Consider the following 21,780-nt stretch of genomic DNA (forward strand, 5'->3'; position numbering starts at 1 on the left):
AAAAAAAAAAAAACCTAGGCAATACCATTCAGGACATAGGCAAAGACTTCATGACTAAAACACCAAAAGCAATGGCAACAAAAGCCAAAATAGACAAATGGGCTCAATTAAACTAAAGAGCTTCTGCCAGTAAAATAAACTATCATCAGACTGAACAGGCAACCTACAGAATGGGAGAAAATTTCTGCAATCTATCCATCTGACAAAGGGCTAATATCCAGAATCTACAAAGAACTTAAATTTACAAGAAAAAACAACCCCATCAAAAAGTGGGCAAAGGATATGAACAGACACTTTTCAAAAGAAGATATTTATGCGGCCAACAAACTTAAGAAAAAAAGCTCACCATCCACTGGTCATTAGAGAAATGCAAATCAAAACCACAATGAGATTCTATCTCACGCCTGTTACGTGACAAACATTAAAAAGTCAGGAAACAACAGATGCTGGAGAGTATGTGGGGAAATAAGAACACTTACATTGTTGGTGGGAGTGTAAATTAGTTCAACCATTGTGGAAGAGAGCATGGCGATTCCTCAAGGATCTAGAACTAGAAATACCATTTGATCCAGCGATCCCATTACTGGATATGTACCCAAAGGATTATAAATCATTCTACTATAAAGACACATGCACACGTATGTTTATTGCAGCACTGTTCACAATAGCAAAGACTTGGAAGCAACCCAAATGTCCATCAGTGATAGACTGGATAAAGAAAATGTGGCACACATACACCGTGGAATACTAGGCAGCCATAAAAAGGATGAGTTTGTGCCCTTTGCAGGGAAATGGATGAAGCTGGAAACCATCATTCTCAGCAAATTAACACAAGAACAGAAAACCAAACACTGCATGTTCTCATTCGTAAGTAGGAGTTGAACAAAGAGAACACATGGACAAAGGGAGGAGAACATCACACACTGGGGCCTGTCAAGGGGTGGGGGGCTAGGGGAGGGATAGTATTAGGAGAAATACCTAATGTAGATGACGGGTTGATGGGTGCAGCAAACCACCATGGCACATGTATACCTATGTAAAAAACCTGCACGTTCTGCACATGTACCCCAGAATTTAAAGTATAATAATAATAATAAAAATCAAGCACCATGCTAAATGCTTTGTATCATAATCTAACAACATGCCATTCACTAAGCAGTAATCCCATGAGGTGGGCATTATCATTCCCATTTCATTTCCATCAGGAAATGGCCTTAGAAAGTGACATAGCAACTGGCAGGATCAGAGTTCAAACCCTGGTCTTATCTGGCTCCACAGCCTTGGAAACATTACCCTATTCAGGCTTCTGGTAAATAATTGCAATTCACACTATTTTAATCATAGTAGAGAGGCTTGTTCAGATACAATATCTCACTCTCTCATCCAGGCTGGAGTGCAGTGGTTTAATTATGGTTCAGTGGAGCCTTAAATTCCTGGGCTCAAACGATCTTCCTGCATTGGACTCCCAAAGTGCTGGGATACAGCATGAGCCACTGCAACTGGTCTAGATATATTAAAGACAGTCTATAAGATGAACCAGTTGGGTTTACCTAGAAGAGTGACCGCATCTGGTTAAAGCCCTTGAGCATATATTGTTACTCCACATACCTGTCATAATTTGTAGCATTTTTTGGCAGAAAAACTGGAGGTAAAGAAAGAGTTTAATAATACATACATATGCATATTTATATAAGCAATTGATTTCTATATTAGAAATCTGGACAAATTTAAATTTCTGGCACAGTTTTATTAACCCTCAATTTTACAAGTTTTCACCGATAAAACCTACATAACAACTGCTATGGAGAGGAATTTGGCAATGTCTAGTAAAATGACATATTCATTTACCCTTTGACTCAGCAATCCAATTTCTAGAAATCTATCCCACAAAGGCCAGGCATGGTGGCTCATGCCTGTAATCCCAGCACTTTGGGAGGGTGAGGCAGGTGGATCACCTGAGGTTAGGAGTTCGAGACCAGCCTGGCCAACATGGCAAAGCCCCGTCTCTACTAAAAATTCAAAAATTAGCTGGGTGTGGTGGCACGTGCCCGTAGTCTCAGCTACTAGGGAGGCTGAGGCAGGAGAATCCCTTGAACCTGGGAGGCAGAGGCTACAGTGAGCCAAGATCACGCCATTGCACTCCAGCCTGGGTGACAGAGCGAGACTCTGTCTTAAAAAAGAAATCTATCCTACAAATATACTGGCAAAAATACAAACACACATCTGCACAAGACTGCAAATTGGAATATTATTTGTAATAGCAAAAGACTGGAAATAACCAAAATGTTCATCAGTGGAGGACCAGTTGAATAATGTAGTGTGCTTCTACAATGGAGTACTATGTAGATATTAAAAGGAATGATGAATATCTATTTATAGTTATGCCTAGTTTAATGACAGGGATGTGTTCTGAGAAATGCTTCATTAGGTGATTCTGTTGTTGTGGAAACATCATCGAGTGCACCCGCACTAACCTAGATGGTACAGCCTCCTACACGCCTAGGCTACATGGTCTAGCCTACTGCTCCCAGGGTACAAACCTGTAGAGGATGTTACTGTGCTGAATACTGTCGGCAACCGTAAACAATGGTAAGTATTCGTGTATCCAAACATAGCTAAATGTAGAAAAGATGCAGTAAAAATGCAGTATTAAAATCTTTTTTTTTTTTTTTTTGAGATGGAGTTTTGTTCTCGTTGCCCAGGCTGGAGTGCAGTAGTGCAATCTTGGCTCACTGCGACCTCCGTCTCCTGGGTTCAAGTGATTCTCCCGCCTCAACCTCCCGAGTAGCTGGGATTACAAGCGCGTGCCATTACGCCCAGCTAATTTTTTGTATTTTTTGTAGAGATGGGGTTTCATCACGCTGGCCACGCTGGTCTCAAACTCCTGACCTCAGATGATCCACCCACCTCAGCCTTCCAAAGTGCAAGGATTACCGGTGTGAGCTCCCACACACGACCAGTATTAAAATCTTATGGGACCGCTGTCACTGACCAAAATGCTGCTATGCAGCATATGACTACATATTGGTATGGAGTGATTTTCTAGATAGAAATACTATATACTTTTACAGCGTATACTTTATACACTATATATACTTTTTTCCACCTCCTTTTTATTTTAAGTGAAAAAAATGAGGTGGAGAAAAGTATATATAGTATGTTGAAATTTATCTTTAAAGTAACACGGATACATACAAATATTTCTTTACATTAAAAAAAGAAAGATAAGCCACAAAATAAATAAAATGGTTACATGGAGAGAGAAGGAGGGGCCTAGATAGAAGGTAGGGAGAAGCCAGATTCCCCAGGGTGAAATGGGTCTATTTTCCAGATTGGACTCTGGTACCTGTAGATATTTTAAACTATAAAACAAAATTAAATGAAAATAAAAGTCATTCCTACAAAATAAAAAAGCAAATTAAACAAATGAACTTAAGAATGTATGAAGTCAGCAGCTTAACCACATGGAAAAGGATTATTTCAAGTGACTTCAAAATACAGTGACTTGACTGTACCAAATGAGATCTAGTTTGAGAAAGAAACTTCATAAATATCTTAAACTGCTTTCTCTATTCATTTGTTAGTGATAATATTGGTACTGCTATTCTGAATCTAATTAATGTGTATATATATATTAATTTGAATCAAATAAGTTATCCAGCATAAAAAAAATTAAAAACCAGAAATACAGACATAAAATCAAAGAAATTAAGTAAAACCATATAACCCTAAATTATTACAGATTATTAATATAAATGCTTTAAAAATACATACTTTCTAATTCTGTCCACTGAGAAGGCTGAGAACTAATGCCCATTTTGATGTGAGGAGCACCTTTCCTGCCCAGGTTGTGGTCTCTGCTTCTCATTTCTGCTGCAAGGAATCAGGACTCCTTGGAAAAGTAATGGATTCTAAGTTTGTTGGGGGGGAAATGTAAAAGATGAGACTAAAACATTTCATAGCAGAAGGCCAAGGAGTTATGAAACATCTTTAACTTTGGGCTGTTGTTCAAGGGACTTAGGGATGAAACTGAAGAAGCTCCCACTGCGCAAAGACGCGGCAGTCTGAGCTTCTGTAAGAATAGTAACATTGCACAGGCCCAGTGGTTCACGCCTGTCATCCCAACACTCTGCGAGGCCGAGGCAGGCAGATCACCTGAGGTCAGGAGTTTGACACCAGCCTGGCCAACATGGTGAAACCCAGTCTTTACTAAAAATACAAAAAGATTAGCTGGGCCTGGTGGTGGGCACCTGTAATCCCAGCTACTTCGGGAGGCTGAGGCATAAGAATTGCTTGAACCTAGGAGGCAGAGGTTGCAGTGAGCCGAGATCGTGCCATTGAACTCCAGTCTGGGTGACAAGAGTGAAACTCTGTCTCAAAAAAAAAAAAAAAGAATAATAACACTGATGAATTGTAACACATCAAGTACATGAAAATCTGTACGTTCCTAATGAATAAAGGGAAAGAGTCAAGCCTTTCCTGGACAAACTTTTCCTCAGGATACTCAGGTCATTAGTGAGAATTTCCCTCTAGGGAAGTATTTTAGAAAATAAATGAAGAAGAAATGGTAGAATTAGCATATTACCATGTTACCAATATCTAATGACAGAATAGTTGTAGCCTATGATCATTAGATATTATATGGCCTTAACATGAGAAATTTTTACCAAAATATCAAACCTTCATCAGCTGGGCGTGGTGGCAGGCGCCTGTAATCCCAGCACTGTGGATCACTTGAGGTCAGGAGTTTAAGCCTGGCCAACATGGCAAAACCCCGTCTCTACTAAAAATACAAACATTATCAGGGCATGGTAGCAGGGGCCTGTAGTCCCAGCTACTTGGGAGGCTGAGGCAGGAGAATCGCTTGAACCCGGGTTGCAGTGAGTCAAGATCGCGCCATTGCACTCCAGCCTGGGTGACAGAGCAAGACTCCATCTCAAAGAAAAAAAAAATCAAACTTTCATCATGTCAATTTTTAGATGTAACTGTCAGATTACAAGAAATACAAAGGACAAGAGAACACATTAATCAAGGTTACAGTGAGCAAATACAGAATGTGTAAATTCTATAAAACAAATGACCAGGTTTCTTTAAAAAATAAATTGCAAGATAAAAGAAGGAAGGGAAAATTTTATGTTAAAAGACACTTGAGAAACCTATCACCTATACTGAATCCTGGTTTAATAAATCCCATAAGACCTTCTAGTGAGACAGGATGTGGAAGCAGAACAGTGATATCGGTGATCCCGACCCTGTGTAGGCCTAAGCTAATGTATGTGTTTGTGTCACAGTTTTTAATAACAAATTTAAAAAATAGAAAATAGCTTATAGAATAAGGTAAGGACATAAAGAAAAATATTTTTGTACAGCTCTATAAAAGGCTTGTGTTTTAAGCTCAGTATTATTACAAAAGAATCAACAATTTTTTTAAGTTTATAAAGTAAAATCATTACAGTAATCTAAAGCTAATTTATAATTAAAGAAAGAAAATTTTTAAAATAAATTTGGTGTAGCCTAAGTGCGTGGTGTTTATAAATCTATGGTAGTGTACAGTAATGTCTGGGGCCTTCACATTTGCTCAGCACTCACTCACTGACTCATGCAGAGCAACTTTCAGCCTTCTAAGTGTCCTATGCAGGTGTACCTTTTTTTTTTTTTTGAGACGGAGTCTCGCTCTTGTCACACAGGCTGGAGTGTAATGGTGTGATCTGGGCTCACTGCAACCTCTGCCTCCTGGGTTCAAGTTATTCTCCTGCCTCAGCCTCCTGAATAGCTGGGATTAAAGGCGCCCGCCACCACACCTGGCTAATTTTTGTACTTTTAGTAGAGATGGGGTTTCACGTTGGCCAGGCTGGTTTTAAACTCCTGACCTCAGGTGATCCATCCACCTTGGCCTCCCAAAGTGCTGGAATTACAGGCGTGAGCCACCGCGCCTGGCCAGATGTACCATTTTTTAATCTTTTATACTGTATTTTACTGTATCTTTTTAATGTTTAGCCATGTTTAGACACACAAATAGTCACCACGGTATTACAATTGCCTGCAATTTTCAGTACAGTAACAGGCCTCACAGATTTGTAGCCTAGGAACAATAGGCTACACCACATACCCTACGTGTGTAAGAGGCTGTACTGTTGAGGTTGTGTAAGTACACTCTATGATGTTCATACAAGGATGAAGTCATTAGGGATGCATTTCTCAGAACATATCCCATCATTAAGTGATGCATGACTGTAGATAGATGATGCTTGGGATTTTCTTCAAAACAATCCAGGCATATGGGGGAGTATAGAGAGGTATTGATAAAGCAAGAGTGTCTGTGAGTTGATAATTGCTACAGCTGGGGGTGAGGGGTCCTCGGGATACACTCTCGTTTTATAGGTTGGTGCAAAAGTAACCGCGGTTTTCGCAATTACCAACCTAAATACGTACGTTTGAAATGTTTGTGTATCTTGAAATTTTCTACAATAAGAGACGGTTAAGAACTTTCACACGTAAAATGTTTTTCATAATTTACTCTCTCTACTTAGATGAATTAGTGTTTACCTAACAACCTAATGATGAAATTCACCATCATAAAGATACTTATTATCATTAGTTATTCTTCTAGTACAGGAAGGGGACATTAATAATTAGCTTATAGTGGCCAGGCATGGTGGCTCACGCCTGTAATCCCGGCACTTTGGGAAGCCAATGGGTGGACCACTTGAGCCCAGGAGTTTGAGATCAGCCTGGACAAGATGATGAAACCCTGTCTCTACAAAAAAAAAAAAAAAAAAAATTAGCCAGGTGGGCATGGTGGCACTTGCCTGTAGTCCCAGCTACTTGGGAGGCTAAGACAGGAGGATCACTTGAGCCCAGGAGGAAGAGGTTGCAGTGAGCTGAGATCGCACTACTGCACTCCAGTCTGGGCAGCAGAGTAAGACAATTAAAAAAAGGAGCTTACAGAAAGTCTGTTTGGCTGTTATGTCTTATGCCACAATGCATCTAAGGCTGAGAACTATTTCTCCACAAAATTAAGACTGTGAAATTACACTTAGGAGTGTTTCTTATAAATAGGCTCTGTGATTATTTTTTTATTTAAATTGGGTCACATGTTACTTATTTTATTAAGAAACAAGATCACTACCTCTGAATGAATAAGCTTAGGTGCCACCAATACATGTCCCAGATGAACCAACAAACCTAGGAGAAAGGAGTGATGGAGCAATGTCACTTACCTAGCTGTCTCCTCAAACTGTATGTCATCCACTGAGGCTGTAACACAGGAAACTCCAGCATGTTTCTCAGCTTCAAAAAATACATAAAAATGTGCTGCTTTAGTGGTGATATTAGAATATTTCAATATAAGGGAAAGAAATGAAATGTAAGTGCATTGACCTGTCACCCATCCCTCATTCATTATAGCACCACTGTGCCCACAGTTTGTGGATCAACTGGCTCCTACAAGCTTCTCTGCTCTGTTATGTTTCTACTGTATGGTAATTACTGCACTTCATCCTAAATTTTAACTTACATGATCTTGTATTTGAAATTTAATACCAATATCCCACAAATCTAGCTATTGAAATAGCAATGTTAGTAAGTTGGTGCTGACTTTAAATATTTTAGCAGGTACTATCCTTGTTTTAAAATCAAGGCATCACAGGTTAAATTATTTTTTTTTTTTTTTTTTTTTTTACGGAGTCTCCCTCTGTCGCCCAGGCTGGAGCGCAGCGGCGCTATCTCGGCTCACTGCAAGCTCCGCCTCCCGGGTTCACACCATTCTCCTGCCTCAGCTTCCCAAGTAGCCGGGACTACAGGCACCTGCCACCACGCCCGGCTAATTTTTTTTGGATTTTTAGTAGAGACGTGGTTTCACTGTGTTAGCCAGGATGGTCTTGATCTCCTGACCTCGTGATCTGCCCGCCTCGGCCTCCCAAAGTGCTGGGATTACAGGCGTGAGCCACTGGCCCGGCTGTGTGAATGATTTAACCACTGTAAGCACTGAGTGGTATGGGAAACCCCAAGTCATCCCAAATCAAAGAGGATCTTCTCTGGGTATCAGAGAAAGAGAGATGGGCACACAGAAGATATTTGGTCAATATTTATTTTATTATTACCAAATTTATGCCAAATTCAGTATACATTAATTACCTTGAAGGAGGAATATTGAGTAGGGTGGGAGAGTTCAGGAAGAAGCTTGGTTATTTCCATGTTCTATGTCTGCACGTAATTTGCTCAGATTTTTTTTTTTTTTGATTGCTGGATTTGCTTTACATAAAAAAAAACCAGAATTTATACTCTGTGGGAAAGATTTTGACATGTGCTTCTGCCAGATTTGATTTTGAGAAACAGTCAATTGAAGGCCAAACAGATTATATTGGCTTTATAAGAACTTTTGACCTCATTTTAGTTTTGGAGACTTCAGTCCTGGTGCCACATGATTAAGAAAAAAGAGTAAATTGTACTGAATTTGTCTTCCTTTGTGTACTGGATCATTATAACTACCTATGTATTAATTGATAGTCCTAGGTAAGAAGACATGAGAGATACTCCACTGGGCACATATTTAACACATTCCTTTCTAGGATCTAATTCTGCAGAAAATTGGACATTCAAACGTTACTAGTTGGAAGGAACCGTCCTTCCAACTAGTTCAGGGAAAGGAAGGGAATATGGAAGAATTGGACTGTAGGAAGGCTCAAGGTGGACTCAACTGAATTCAATGCACCAAACATTTGTTAAGTTCTTGCTGATTTCCAGACACTGAGTTGAATGAGTTATTATTATTTTTTTTCCAGACAGAGTCTCACTCTGTCACCCAGGCTGGAGTGCAATGGTGCGATCTTGGCTCACTGCAACCTCCGCTTCCCGGGTTCAAGTGATTCTTCTGCCTCAGCCTCCCGAGTAGCTGGGACTACAGGCGTGCACCACCATGCCCAGCTAATTTTTTGTATTTTTAGTAGAGACAGGGTTTCACCATATTAGCCAGGATGGTCTCAATCTCCTGACCTTGTGATCTGCCCACCTCAGCCTCCCAAAGTGCTGGGATTACAGGCGTGAGCCAGTGCATGAGCTCTATCTTTTAAGCAGTCCACTCCGTGGCACTTAGAGATCCAGCCATAGTCAGTACCCTTTTAGAGCTTAAGTTTTCCAGGGAACTGCTGAAACCTTGCAAATACATGCTTAAATCATTGATTAAAGAATACTTAATAAACATTCATTCCAGTTGCTTGACATGAGGGAATGGGATGTTGAGGTTATTAATTCTTAGTAATAAAGTGTTATAATATAGACCAACATGAGTATCTTGAGTATTTTTTCTTTTTTTTTTTTTTTTTTAAGAGACGAGGTCTCTATCACCCAGGCTGGAGTGTAGTGGCATGATCATAGCTCACTCCAGCCTCAAACTCCTGGGCTCAAGTGATCTTGCCTCAGCCTCCTGAGTAGCTAGGACTATAGGCACGTGCCACCACAGCTAGCTAACTTTTAAAAAATTGTTTAAAATATTTTTTGTAGAGACAGGTTCTCATGATTTGGCCCAAGCTGGTCCCAAACTCCTGGGCTCAAGTGATGCTCCCGCCTTGACCCCTCAAAGCACTGGAATTACAGGCGTGAGCCACCATGCCCAGCTGAGTTATCAATTGTGAATGACTTAAATGATAACTAAAATGCAGTAACCAGTAAAAAAAAAAAAAAAAATTAAACTTTTATTGTTTATATTGGGTATCCTGTATATATAGCACAAGGTTTCTTAAGGGATCAAAAAGTAATAAAATCATGACAGTTACTTTTTATTAAGCATTTATTATTGATCAGGCACTGGACTAGTCATTTAAGCATGTTAATTACATGAAGTTGGTACTATTATTAGCTCCCTTTTATAAATAAGAAAATTTAGATTTAGAAAGATTAAATGCATTGTCCTAAATAGTGATTTTGACTATAAAAGCAATAGGAACTTTCAGGAAAGAGGTTAGACAAGCCAGAGAACAGTACCAGAGAAGTACGTGACTCAATATGGGTTTCAGGAGCTCAATAATCATGATTTATGCTATTGATTTTCGAGGGTCATTAAACTAAAAGAAAAAAAAAATATGGGGAACACCATAGGGTCCTGGCTTCATGTGTCATTACATGAGTGCTGTGTTTTTAAACAAGTGTCAATTAGATGACATGAACTCACAGGAGTGGCTTGTTCTGGTTCTTGATTTTTGATTGCCCTTCGTACAGTGTACCAGCAGAAGTGGAAAACCCTAAAGCTGTTTCTGATTTCCTGGGAGAACTAAGAGATTGTAAAGTAAGTATGAAATGATGACTGATAAAAATAGTGGTAACCTTCCTTCATTCCTTCCTTCCTTCAGCAGATATTGATTGAGCACCTGTGTTATGCAAGGCAGCCTCTGTGTAAGGTGCTGGCAATGGGAAACAGCCAGCATCCCTGCTCTCATGGAGTCTAGTGGATGAGCCAGAGGTTAATTAAATGGATATTGATATGGTTTGGCTGAGTCCCCACCCAAACCTCATCTTGAATTGTAGTTCCCATAATTCCCACATGTTGTGGGAAGGAACTGGTGGGAGATAATTGAATCATGGGGGCGGATCTTTCCTGTGCTATTTTCATGATAGTGAATAAGCCTCATGAGATGTGATGGTTTTATAAGGGGAAACCCCTTCTGCTTGGTTCTCATTTTCTCTCCTGCCGCCACCATGTAATGAGTGCCTTTCGCCTTCCGCCATGATTGTGAGGGTTCCCCACCCACGTGGAACTGCGAGTCCATTAAATCTCTTTTTCTTTGTAAATTACCCAGTCTCAGGTATGTCTTTATCAGCAGCATGAAAATGGACTAATACAAATATATAAGGACAAAATGGACTAAGCGCTCTGAAGAAAACAGGGATTTTATGAGAGTCAGTAACTGAGATAATACACTAGGTGGGGTGTCCAGGAAGGCTTGAGGGCAGCAGAGGGGAGGGCCTGCTGAGCAGAGGGAACAGTAATTACAAAGGTCCTGATGACTACCATGCAGAGAGTAGGAGGGAGAGTGGGTGAGATAAGGCTGGAGTGAAGGCTGAGGATAGGCTATGCACAGTGCCTTGAAGCTCTTGGTTGAAAGTTTTTGTAATTATTCTTCTTCAATATATTGTTGCACTGCCTTCTGGTCTCCACTGTTTCTGATGAGGTCAGTGGTAATTCTAATTATTGTTCTCTTATATATGGTGTTTCAGTCTGGCTGCATTCAAGATTTTCTCTTAATCATTTTGACTATGATATGCCTGGATGTATTCTTTGTATTTGTTTTTCTTTCTTTCTTTTTCTCTTTCTCTTTCTCTTTCTCTTTCCCTCCCTCCCTCCCTCCCTTCCTTTCTTTTCTTTTCTTTTCTTTCTTTCTTCTTTAAATTGGAGACAGAGTCTCGCTCTGTCATCCAGGCTGGAGTGTGGTGGCACAATCTTGGCTCACTGTAACCTCTGCCTCCTGGGTTCAACCGATTCTCCTGCCTCAGCCTCCTGAGTAGCTGGGATTACAGGCGTGTGCCACCATGCCCAACTAATTTTTGTATTTTTAGTAGAGATGGGGTTTCACCACATTGGCCAGGCCGGTCTTGAACTTCTGACCTCAGGTGATTTGCCTGCCTCGACCTCCCAAAGTGCTGGGATTACAGGTGTGAGCTACTGTGTCCAGCCTGCATTAGTTTTTCTTGATGTTCTATGACCTTGAATCTGTAATTGTATGTCTTTCACCATATTTGGAACTCTAATTACGTTTACATTTTATTTTTCCACAAATCTCTGATACTTTATTTTATTTATGTCTTTTTTTTTTTTTTTTTTGAGACAGGGTCTTGCTCTGTTGCCCAGGCTGGAATAAAGTGGTGGAATCATGGCTCACTGCAGCCTCGACCTCCCAGGCTCAAGTCATCCTCCCACCTCAGCCTCCTGAGTAGCTGGGACTACAGGTACATGGTGTCATGCCTGGCTAATTTTAACATTTTTTACTTTTTATTTTGTGGTGGAGACAGGATCTCCCTATGTTGCCCAGGCTGGTCTTGAGTTTCTGGGTTCAAACCATCCTCCTACCTGAGCCTCCCAAAGTGCTAGGATTACAGGCATGAACCATTGTGCCTGGCCACACTTTGTTTATTTTTAAAATTCATTTTTTTCTGTTCTTAGATTGGATAATTTCTAGTGATGTATTTTTGCATTTACTAACTCTTTTCTCAGTCATGTCCATTCTGCTGTTAAACCTAGCCACTGAGTTTGTTATTTCAGACACTATATTTTTCAGTTCTGGAATTACCATTTGGCTTTCAAAAAATAGTTTCTATTACTCTGCAAAAAGGTACTGCCTTTTCAATGTTTTTTTTTTTTTTTTTTTTTTTTCTTTTGAGATGGAGTCTCACTCTTTTGCACTGGCTGGAGTGCAGTGGTACAATCTCGGCTCACTGCAATCTCCACCTCCCAGATTCAAGTGATTCTCCTGCCTCAGCCTCCCGAGTAGCTGGGATTACAGGTGCCTGCCACCACACGTGGCTAAGTTTTGTGTTTTTAGTAGAGACAGGGTTTCATCATGTTGACCAGGCTGGTCTCAAACTCCTGACCTCAAGTGATCCACCCGCCTCAGCCTCCCAAAGTGCTGGGATTACAGCAATCTTTATTATCATATTTTTCATTATATTCTTGAGCCCAGTTATACTAGTTGCTTTAAAATCCTTGAAGCTTAATTCCAGCATCAGGGTCATCTAGGGATGAATCTCCATTGATTGTCTTTTCTCTTAAGAATCAATCATGTTTCCCTTTGTATGTCAAGTAATTTTGAATAATATCCTAGCCATTGTGAGTGATCCATTGTAGAAACTGTGTTTCTCAGAAAAGTGTTGGTTTTGTTTTTTAAAGCAAGCAGTTAACCTGACCAAACTGAAACCAAAATCTGTCTACCTAGAGATGGACACAACTATTTTCAGTTCTTTTGGCCTCAACCAGGAGGTCTGGAGTACGTCCTAGTATACATGATTCAAGATTTGCTAGATATCTGGACAAAGATGATAGTTAGATTTTAGGGCTCGCTCTCTCTGGCTCTTTCCTTTCTGGAACTTTCCCTGTTGTATTTCAGTAGCTGTACTTTTCCCAAACCCTGTCTTTGAACTCTTCAAACCAGCAAGCCTATGGGTTTACCATCAGAACCATAGCTGGGAGCAGACTGGCATTTTCTTTCAGGCTTCAAGTCATTTAAAAAACAAACACAGAAAAAGCCAACACCATTTTGTTCTTTCATGTGTTAACTTTCAAGTGTTCTAAGCCTACTTTTGTTCACTTTTCACCTGCTTTAAGTCTCTTTTATTTAGTGTTTTGCCCAGAGTTTATAATTATTATCTGTGGGAGATTTTTTAATAGGAAGCACTTGAACATATTAGAAAAATCCTTAAAGCCCTTGGTGAAGAAAAGAAAGGGAAAAATGAACAAAACATATGACATGATCAGATTAGCATCTTCAAAGGTTACTTTAGAAGCAGTGTGGAGAGGAGACCAGAATGAATGGAGACTGGTTTGGAAATCACTGCTGAAGTCTGCATGAAAGATGATGAGAGCTTGGACTAGATGGTCGCATTGGGGGTGCAGCATAGTGCTTGGATTTCAGAGATTCCTTTAGGGGGTAACATTGATAGGACTTGCTCCATGCATAGAGTATGTGAAGGGAAAAGTAAGGTGGAGAGAGAGATATCAAGGATGACTCCTAGACTTTTGACTTGCTCAACTAGAGGAGTTGGGTGCCACTAGATTCACAAATAGAAAACTGTGTGTGTAAGATGTTCCAAAACAATACACGGACGTGTGAGATAGAGGATTACTCAGATGGCTTCAAGCCTTTAGACTTAAGGAACTGGCCGGGCGCGGTGACTCACGCCTGTAATCCCAGCACTTTGGGAGGCTGAGGCGGGCGGATCACCTGAGGTTGGGAGTTCAAGACCAGCCTGACCAACATGGAGAAACCTCTTCTCCACTAAAAATACAAAATTAGCTGGGCGTGGTGGCACATGCCTATAATCCCAGCTACTAGGGAGGCTAAGGCAGGAGAATTGCTTGATCCTGGGAGGCGAAGGTTGTGGTGAGCCGAGATCGTGCCATTGCACTCCAGCCTGGGCAACAAGAGTGAAACTCCGTCTCAAAAAAAAAAGACTTAAGGAACTGGAAAAATAATGGGGCCACAGACAGAAGTGAGGATAGTGAGAATATTTCATCTTTCTTTAAATATTGAGAAGACATTTTGGAATCCAGCAGTGCCTAGGGGTCATAGCAATGCCTTGGGGCCATGACTGGGATTGCAGTAATGTGGCTAAAAAGATAATCCTGGCCTATAAAAAACTCTGAGAAAATCCCAGAGAAATCAGTTTTGTATTACTATACAGATTCAGTTACACCTTGGCTAAATAATGTCCTCTACTTATGTGGTGCCTCGGGTCACCACAGAGTGATTAACACAGGCATTATTCATATTGCCCAAACCAACTTTATCACACAGGTTTTCTTAATATTAGTAATATTAATATTATCAGTGATTAATATTATACTACTAATAGTAATGTAACTATTAAAGTATAGAGTAATTGATTGTCAGTTGAATCTTTCCATGGTTTTGAAAGATGTCAGGTCATAGAAATGATGACAACTGCAGGTGGGCCACTGTGTCTCCATCACAAGACAGAGGCACTAAACAAGGTAACTAAAAGTCACTTCAGTGGTCTCATAATGTATTCAGTTGCCTTGGAAATAGGCATCATTATTATTAGCAACCTCAGTGGTTTCTGTATTGTTTCTTTTTCCTACGTGTGGATTAATTTTGTATTCATGTTTCCATTGTTACCTTAATATAACTAATCTCAAATCCTGTTAAAAAAAAAAAAAAAAGGCTTAAACAAGTCATGATTTCTCACAGTTGTGGAGGCAGGGCGGTTCCAGATCGAGATGCTTGCCCGTGTAGGTCCTAGCGAGGGCTCTCTTCCTGGCCTGTGGATGGCTGTCTTCCTGCTGTGGCCTCACATGGCAGAGAGATGAAGCTCTCCAGTGTCTCTTCTTATAAGGACATTAATTTATGGGACCAGAATTCCACTCTTACGACCTCATTAGCCTTAATTCTTCACTCCAAATAGAGCCACACCAGGGGTTAGGACTTCAATGTATAAATTTCGGTGGGTGGCATGGGGGGCATAATTCAGTCCTTAATAAATGGTTTTGCTATTTTTACTGTCATTCTCTAACAAGAACACAGTGGAGTTTTCCAGAGACTACATAAGGGTGTGGTAGCAGCACGGTGAATGACAAGCAGGTATGAGAAGTCAGCAATCCTCTGTTAGCCAGACTTTAGAGAGACTGGCCAGGATGTAACCTATCACCACTCCTGTAGCTACACTTTTGTTCTTGTGGAAAATAGTTATTTCTTTAATTAAAAATGTTATGTCAACATGTAGTCCATTTCTTTTTTAAAAATAATTAAAAATTTTAAAATTTCTGTTATAGTAAATGTGACATAAATAGCCTACATAAAAGCTGGCTGGGTGCAGTGGCTCACACCTGTAATCCCAACACTTCGGGATCACTTGAGTCCAGGAGTCTGAGACCAGCCTGGGCAACATAGTGAGACCCCCATCTCTACAAAAGCAAAACAAAACAAAAACCCCCAAATTAGCTGGGCCTGGTAGCGTGTGTCTGTGGTCCCAGCTACTCTGGAGGCTGAGGTGGGAGGATCGCTTTAGCTCAGGACGTTGAGGCTGCAGCGAGCTCTGATGGCACCACCGCACTCCAGCCTGGGCAAGAGTGAGACCTTGTCTCAAAAACAACAACAAAAAAACAAACAAAAAACCCCGCAAAAGCTCTCTAGGCTCGCCACTTATTTAATGGAATGAAGGAGTCCTGAGAGCCACACATTTGGGAACCGTTGGTCTCGGCCACGCCCAGTGCGGGCTAACTGTCGCAACACCCCTACCCCTGGCTGCTCAGGGCTCAGCTGTCCGCAAGTACCTTCCGCGCCTTCCTCCTCCCCGCCACCCCCAGCCGCCGCCGCTCCCGCAGCCCCGGCGCCCGCCTACCCGCCAGGCAGGCGGTAGTGTCGATCCACTTGAGCAGCTGCCCAGCGCTCAGCTCACCGCGGGCAGTGGCGTGCGCCGGCTGGATGGCCTGGCTCATGAACACCTCGCCTGATGCCGGCCGCTCCATGGCCAGGGCTAGAGTGCAATGCCTGTGGCCCCGACGCCCGGCCGTGCCCGCTCTGCCCGCCCCGCCCAGCTCCAAAGGGCACTGGCGCTGCCTGCCCGGGCCGCGAACCTCTGACCCTCCGGCCGCAGGGAGGTGGGGGCTGCAAGTGAGGGGGCCCTCAGTGTCACCCCCAGGGCTATCGCGAGTGGGGAAAAGTCAGCGCTCTTGGGTCTCGGGAGAAGTCCGGGAAGTGCGCGGGGTGGAGGCTCCCGGGTAGACAGGTCTGGAAGGCGGCTCCCCTAGGGCCGGAGCGCGAGGAACATCTTTTGACATAAAAAAGCTGTTACACTTTCTAGAGCTGCTATCAGTGACTGTACAAAGCAGTCCTCATTAGGGAAACTGTGTCTCCAGAAAAACCTCCAGCATCTAACGGATTGGAGGATGTCTGAATGTCAGGGGAGGCTGTGCCAGGGAGCACATTTACGATGGAGAACTGGAAACCCGGAGAAGTGGAGCAAGCAGCTGAGGTGATAGGAGCCGCTAAGCGACCTGGATCACCTTGGCTGGAACCCAGGGCTCCTGACTATCTGGAATAGCACCGAGAAGCCTAGCCGACTCGCACGAATTGGTGGTGCCTTTTCATCCTTATACTTTTGACTTGCCAAGCCTCAGCATGGCGACATCATAATGGAGATTGCGGTATTTTTGTTTCCTTTTTAAAATATTTTGTTTTGTTTTTTTTTAAATGAAAGAGGGGAAATAAGGAAATGCTGACTTTTGGGAGTATCTTTTGGGAGCCTCCGTGTATAGGTTTCAGGACAATCCAATCATAAATAGGAATTGAATGCTTTCACTGAGGCAAGCATGAAGTTTGACTTACATAAAAGGCAGTAAAATAACTTTTAAAAACAAACAAAATTTGTGCATCTAAGATGGTCCCATTATGTAGCTATACACTTATTTCAATAACGTTATTACTCACATCGCTTTTGGCACCCCTCCTTGGAAAATGCCTTCTTTTTAATGACTTCCATATGGATAAATCATCATAATTTAAGAACTGATAGATTATTCATCATATATTCACTCCATATACCAATAACTCTGTGAGAGCCATTTATTGATCTTGGACTTGGCTATGTGACTTGCTTTAGAATGGAATGTGGAGAGATATCAGTATACCTACCACCAGTCTTGCCTTTAGAAGCACCCTGTGTTTCTGTTCTCAGGAACATCTGACCTCTGCCGTGAGGTCACATAGCTGCCTATTAGCATCTGGGTACCAGACTGAATTCATGTATTGCAGAGGCATCTCAGCCAACCCAAGGACTCACAGCCTGAAGCAGAGCAACCCAGCAGACATGAAGACTCTTGAATGACACATAACTACTTATTTTTGTGTGCCACTGTGATTTTGGGGGTTGTCTGTTATGCAGCAATAGCTGACAGTTACATGAATGAACTATATTAATATTTGGGAAGTTTATTAAATTACTGGAAATAAAGTTTGCATTTAGGCTCGGTTGTATTATTTTGGGTAAAAAAGTGGTGACAAAAGTGGTGATACTGAATTATGCATATGGTTGTATACTTGGTTTCTCATAAACTAAAGAAATTTCAGGCTAGGTGTGGTGGCTCATGCCTATAATTCCAGCATTTTAGGAGGCTGAGGTTAGGTAAAATTGCTTGAGCTCAGGAGTTCAAGACTAGCCTGAGCAACATGGTGAAACCCTCTCTCTACCAAAAATACAAAGAATTAGTTGGGTGTGGTAGTGTGTGCCTGTGGTCCCAGCTATTCAGGAGGCTGAGGGAGGAGGATCACGTGAGCCAAAAAGGCAGAGGTTGCAGTGAGCTGAGTCTCAAAAAAAAAAAAAAAAGAAAGAAAAAAAAAAGAAATTTCAAAAATGTTTAAGCATAAGTGTAAGACAGTGGGTTTCCAAAATGATTTTCTTGAAGGGGACAGCATGTGTATGTTTGTATGTTAATCTAGAGATGTTTGCTTAAAAAGCAGACATGGTATACATATTCACTGCTGTGTTTTCTTTATTACCTCCTGTCTAGATGTCTTCAGATTATGGTTTCATATCTTTTGTTGGTTTCATACTAATTTTAATAGCCTTGTGCTGGAACTACTATTCTTGTGTTTTTCTGAATGGTCCCCTTCTTCCTTTTACAATGAAAATGTCATCTGCATGCATGAACATTTGTTATCTCTGTTTCTCTCTGATGTCAAGGATTTTTACTATTATGCTTGAATAAAGGTCTTCGAATTTCATTTGTGTTTAGAGACATTTTTTGAAGATGAGTAGAATGTGAAGCCAGTCTGATTTTAAAAGTTTGTACACAGGAGTTGGAAAGCTGATCCAAAAAAGTGTGAGAAGTTCCATAATCACTAGAATAATTAGAAAATCTTTAAAATGCTGGAGTGGGAAGGGGAACTGGACAGTCTAAACTCTTATTGTAGAGATGAGGAAATGAAGTTATTTCCTTGGGTCACATTGTAAGGTAGTGGCTGGTCTTGGTGAAAATTAAGAACAAGGAGCCTGGAATATAAGTAGAGAGGTAGAAAAAAAAATGCTTTCTCCAGAAACAAAGCCTCTGACAAGAATTTGAGAGCAGGCAGGTTATTTGGGAGGAAATTGCAGAAAGCACCGGTAGGGGCATCAAAGTGTAGTCCCCAGGTAAGCAGCCTCAGCCTCACCTAGGATCCTCTTAAAAAATGCAGAATCTCAGGCCGGGGGTGTTGGCTCATGCTTGTAATACCAGCACTCTGAGAGGCAGAGGCAGGAGGATCACTTCATTCTAGGAGTTTGAGACCAGCCTGAGTAACATAGAGAGACCCTGTCTCTATAAAAAAAAAATTTAAAAATTAGCCAGGAAAGGTAGTACATGCCTGCAGTCCCAGCTACTTGGGAGACTGAGGTGGGAGGATTGCTTGAGCCCAGGAAGTCAAGGCTGCAGTGAGCTGTGATTGGGCCACTGCACTTCAGCCTGAGTGACAGAGTGAGACCCCGTCTCAAAAAAGAAAAGAAAAAGAAAAAGAATTATAAATGCAGAATTTCAGGCTCCAACTCAGACCTACTGAATTAGAGTCTGGATTTTATTAAGATTCCTAGGCAATTCATGAGCACGTTACAGTTTGTGAAGAACAGCCCCAGCCATACCTCCCACTGGCACGAACCCTGGGGTTTTTATCCTCTGACTGGCATCCTTCATTGACTAAGGGCTGGTCTCAGGAGATGAATTCCCCAGGACTTCTGCAGATTTCAGAGCAAGAGCAAGCTTTCAGCTGGAGCTTTATCTCAGTAGGACAGGAAGACGCTGTCAGCTTGGACTAGGACTCAGAATGGTGAGTGCTGTGGCCCTGCGGGCAAGGCAGAAAGCCAAAATCCTTGCTGTCTGAACAGCAGAGGCAGCCATGAGCCTTTCCATTGCGGGAGATATGTCGTGGACAGAGGGTTTGCTAGTTCAAGTACTTCATAGAGATGAACTTGATTAGTCATCAAACCCTATCCCCACCTTTGGTATAGGTTTTAAAAGGCGTCAGGTTAGTGTTTTCAAGTTCAAATACAAATTTATAAGGATGTGGTTCAAAGTTTAGACTCAGAGTCCCTAAGCAAAACTTCCAGGATGGGTTTCCTCAGCTTTTGGCTGCCAACTTCTTGACTGGAGGGTCTCCTGTCCTTCTCTGCCCCTGCACCCTGCTCTACGGATGACAGTGACTTTGGGGAATGGGTTTTCTGCTTGGACTGTCCCTCTTAGCACCTGGAGCCTCAAGATAACCTTGCTCCTGTTTGTCCCTGCACTTCCGGTGGCCCCTTCTTTCTGTCAAGCATTAGGTGTACAACCTAACAGCCACCACGTTTGTGTGGAGTATAGAGCTTTATTTTGTTTGAACCAAAGCCATGTGTATAGAATCCAATTTTTCTGCTTCCCCAGATTTGTTTGGCCCCACTTTCATACCAGGTCATTGATTACTGCTCAGTGGAGCCCCCCTGCGGTCACCACCACTGCCTGTCAATATGTTGGAGCACATTGTTTTCAAATACTGCATCCCACCTGCTCATGGTATACAATTCTTTCTATATATTGCAGATTTCTATTTACTATTATTTTAATAAGGATTTCTATGTCTATATTTTTGAGACATGTTGGTATGCGGTTGTCTTTCTTTAAAACCGTCTTCATCTGGTTTTGGTGTCAGGGTTCATAAAATGAATCGGGAAACATTCCCCTACTGTGTATTCTGAAAAAGACTATATAGATTTGGTGTTCTTTACACTTTTGGTAGAAATCTCCAGTGAAACTATCTGGGCCCTGAAGTTTTTTTTGGAAGTTTTAAAATTATGAATTTTTTTTTTTTTGAGACAGAGTCTCACACTGGAACGCAGGCTAGAGTGCAGTGGCGCAATCTTGGCCCACTGCAACCTCCGTCTCCCAGGTTCAAGCAATTCTCCTGCCTCAGCCTCCCAAGTAGTTGGGATTACAGGTGCCTGCCACCACACCTAATTTTTTGTATTTCTAGTAGACATGGGGTTTCATGAAGTTGGCTAGGCTGGTCTCGAACGCCTGACCTCATGATCCACCCGCCTCAGCCTCCCAAAGTGCTGGGATTACAGGTGTGACCCACCACGCCCAGCCATTAATTCAATTTTTGAAACAGTTACAGGGGTACTCAAATTATTTCACATGGGGTGAGCTGTGGTAGCTTCTGTTTTTAAAAGAATTACTCCTTTTTATCTCAGAAAAAGTAATTTGCCAAAGACTGAGATTGAGCTACTGTCTGATCTGGCACTTTTTCTTCCATCTGGCAGAGGCCTCATCTCTCTGGCTGACTCTTAAAGCTGCCCCTTCCTGCCTCCCTGGCTTTCCCCAGATCTCTCCTGTCTCCTGCCCGTACTGTTTCCTGCTTTCTAAGCTTTCAGCTACTTCCCCTTAGGGGAGTGGTTCTCAAGATTTTCCAGCTCAACCCATACTTACTGAATCTGAAATTCTGAGGGTGGGGCCAATAACTTTTTTTTTCTCTTTTCTTTTTTTTTTTTTGAGATGGAGTCTTGCTCTGTCAGCCAGGCTGAAGTGCAATGGCGCAACCTTGGCTCACTGCAAACTCTGCCACCTGGGTTCAAGTGATTCTCCTGCCTCAGCCTCCTGAGTAGCTGGGATTACAGGCACATGCCACCACACCCATCTAATTTTTGTATTTTTAGTAGAGATGGGGTTTCACCATGTTGGTCAGGCTGGTCTCGAACTCCTGACCTTGTGATCCACCCGCCTCAGCTTCCCAAAGCGCTGAGGTTACAGGCATGCACTACCGCACCTGGCTGATAACCTGTGTTTTAACAATTCTTCCATGTGCTTCTGCTGCACACTATGTTAAAAACTACTGCCGCGTGGTGTCTTTCATTAAGGAAATAAAGCTTTCAGTGCAGTCCTTCCCAAGAACATCTTCAGTTTAACAGGGAGCCTTTTCAGACCTGTAAGGGAATTTGTGATATGGGGAAAAGGGCCACAGTCTTGGGTCTTGGTTCTAGAGACATGTGTTTGTGTCTGAGTTGGACCCTCTCCTTGCTGGTGTTGAACTTGAATGTATCACTCAATTTATGCATTTT

The 21,780-nt window shown here is 41.9% G+C and overlaps 1 protein-coding gene across 1 annotated transcript in view; it reads right to left on the reverse strand.

Annotated features, from left to right (window-relative positions):
• ACOT12 (acyl-CoA thioesterase 12) overlaps nucleotides 1-16,239 on the reverse strand; it is a 67,604-nt gene extending 51,365 nt beyond the window's left edge. Inside the window, exons 1-2 of the mRNA XM_011934350.1 lie at nucleotides 16,066-16,239; nucleotides 7,221-7,290 (exon numbers count right to left, since the gene is read on the reverse strand). Of these exons, the coding sequence (XP_011789740.1) occupies nucleotides 7,221-7,290; nucleotides 16,066-16,192 (197 nt within the window). The 5' untranslated portion in view covers nucleotides 16,193-16,239. The remainder of the gene's footprint in view (nucleotides 1-7,220; nucleotides 7,291-16,065) is intronic.
• Nucleotides 16,240-21,780: the final 5,541 nt, after the last annotated feature.

This window comes from Colobus angolensis, unplaced genomic scaffold, assembly GCF_000951035.1.
Source record: "Colobus angolensis palliatus isolate OR3802 unplaced genomic scaffold, Cang.pa_1.0 Scaffold134, whole genome shotgun sequence".
NCBI classification, from domain to species: Eukaryota; Metazoa; Chordata; class Mammalia; order Primates; family Cercopithecidae; genus Colobus; species Colobus angolensis.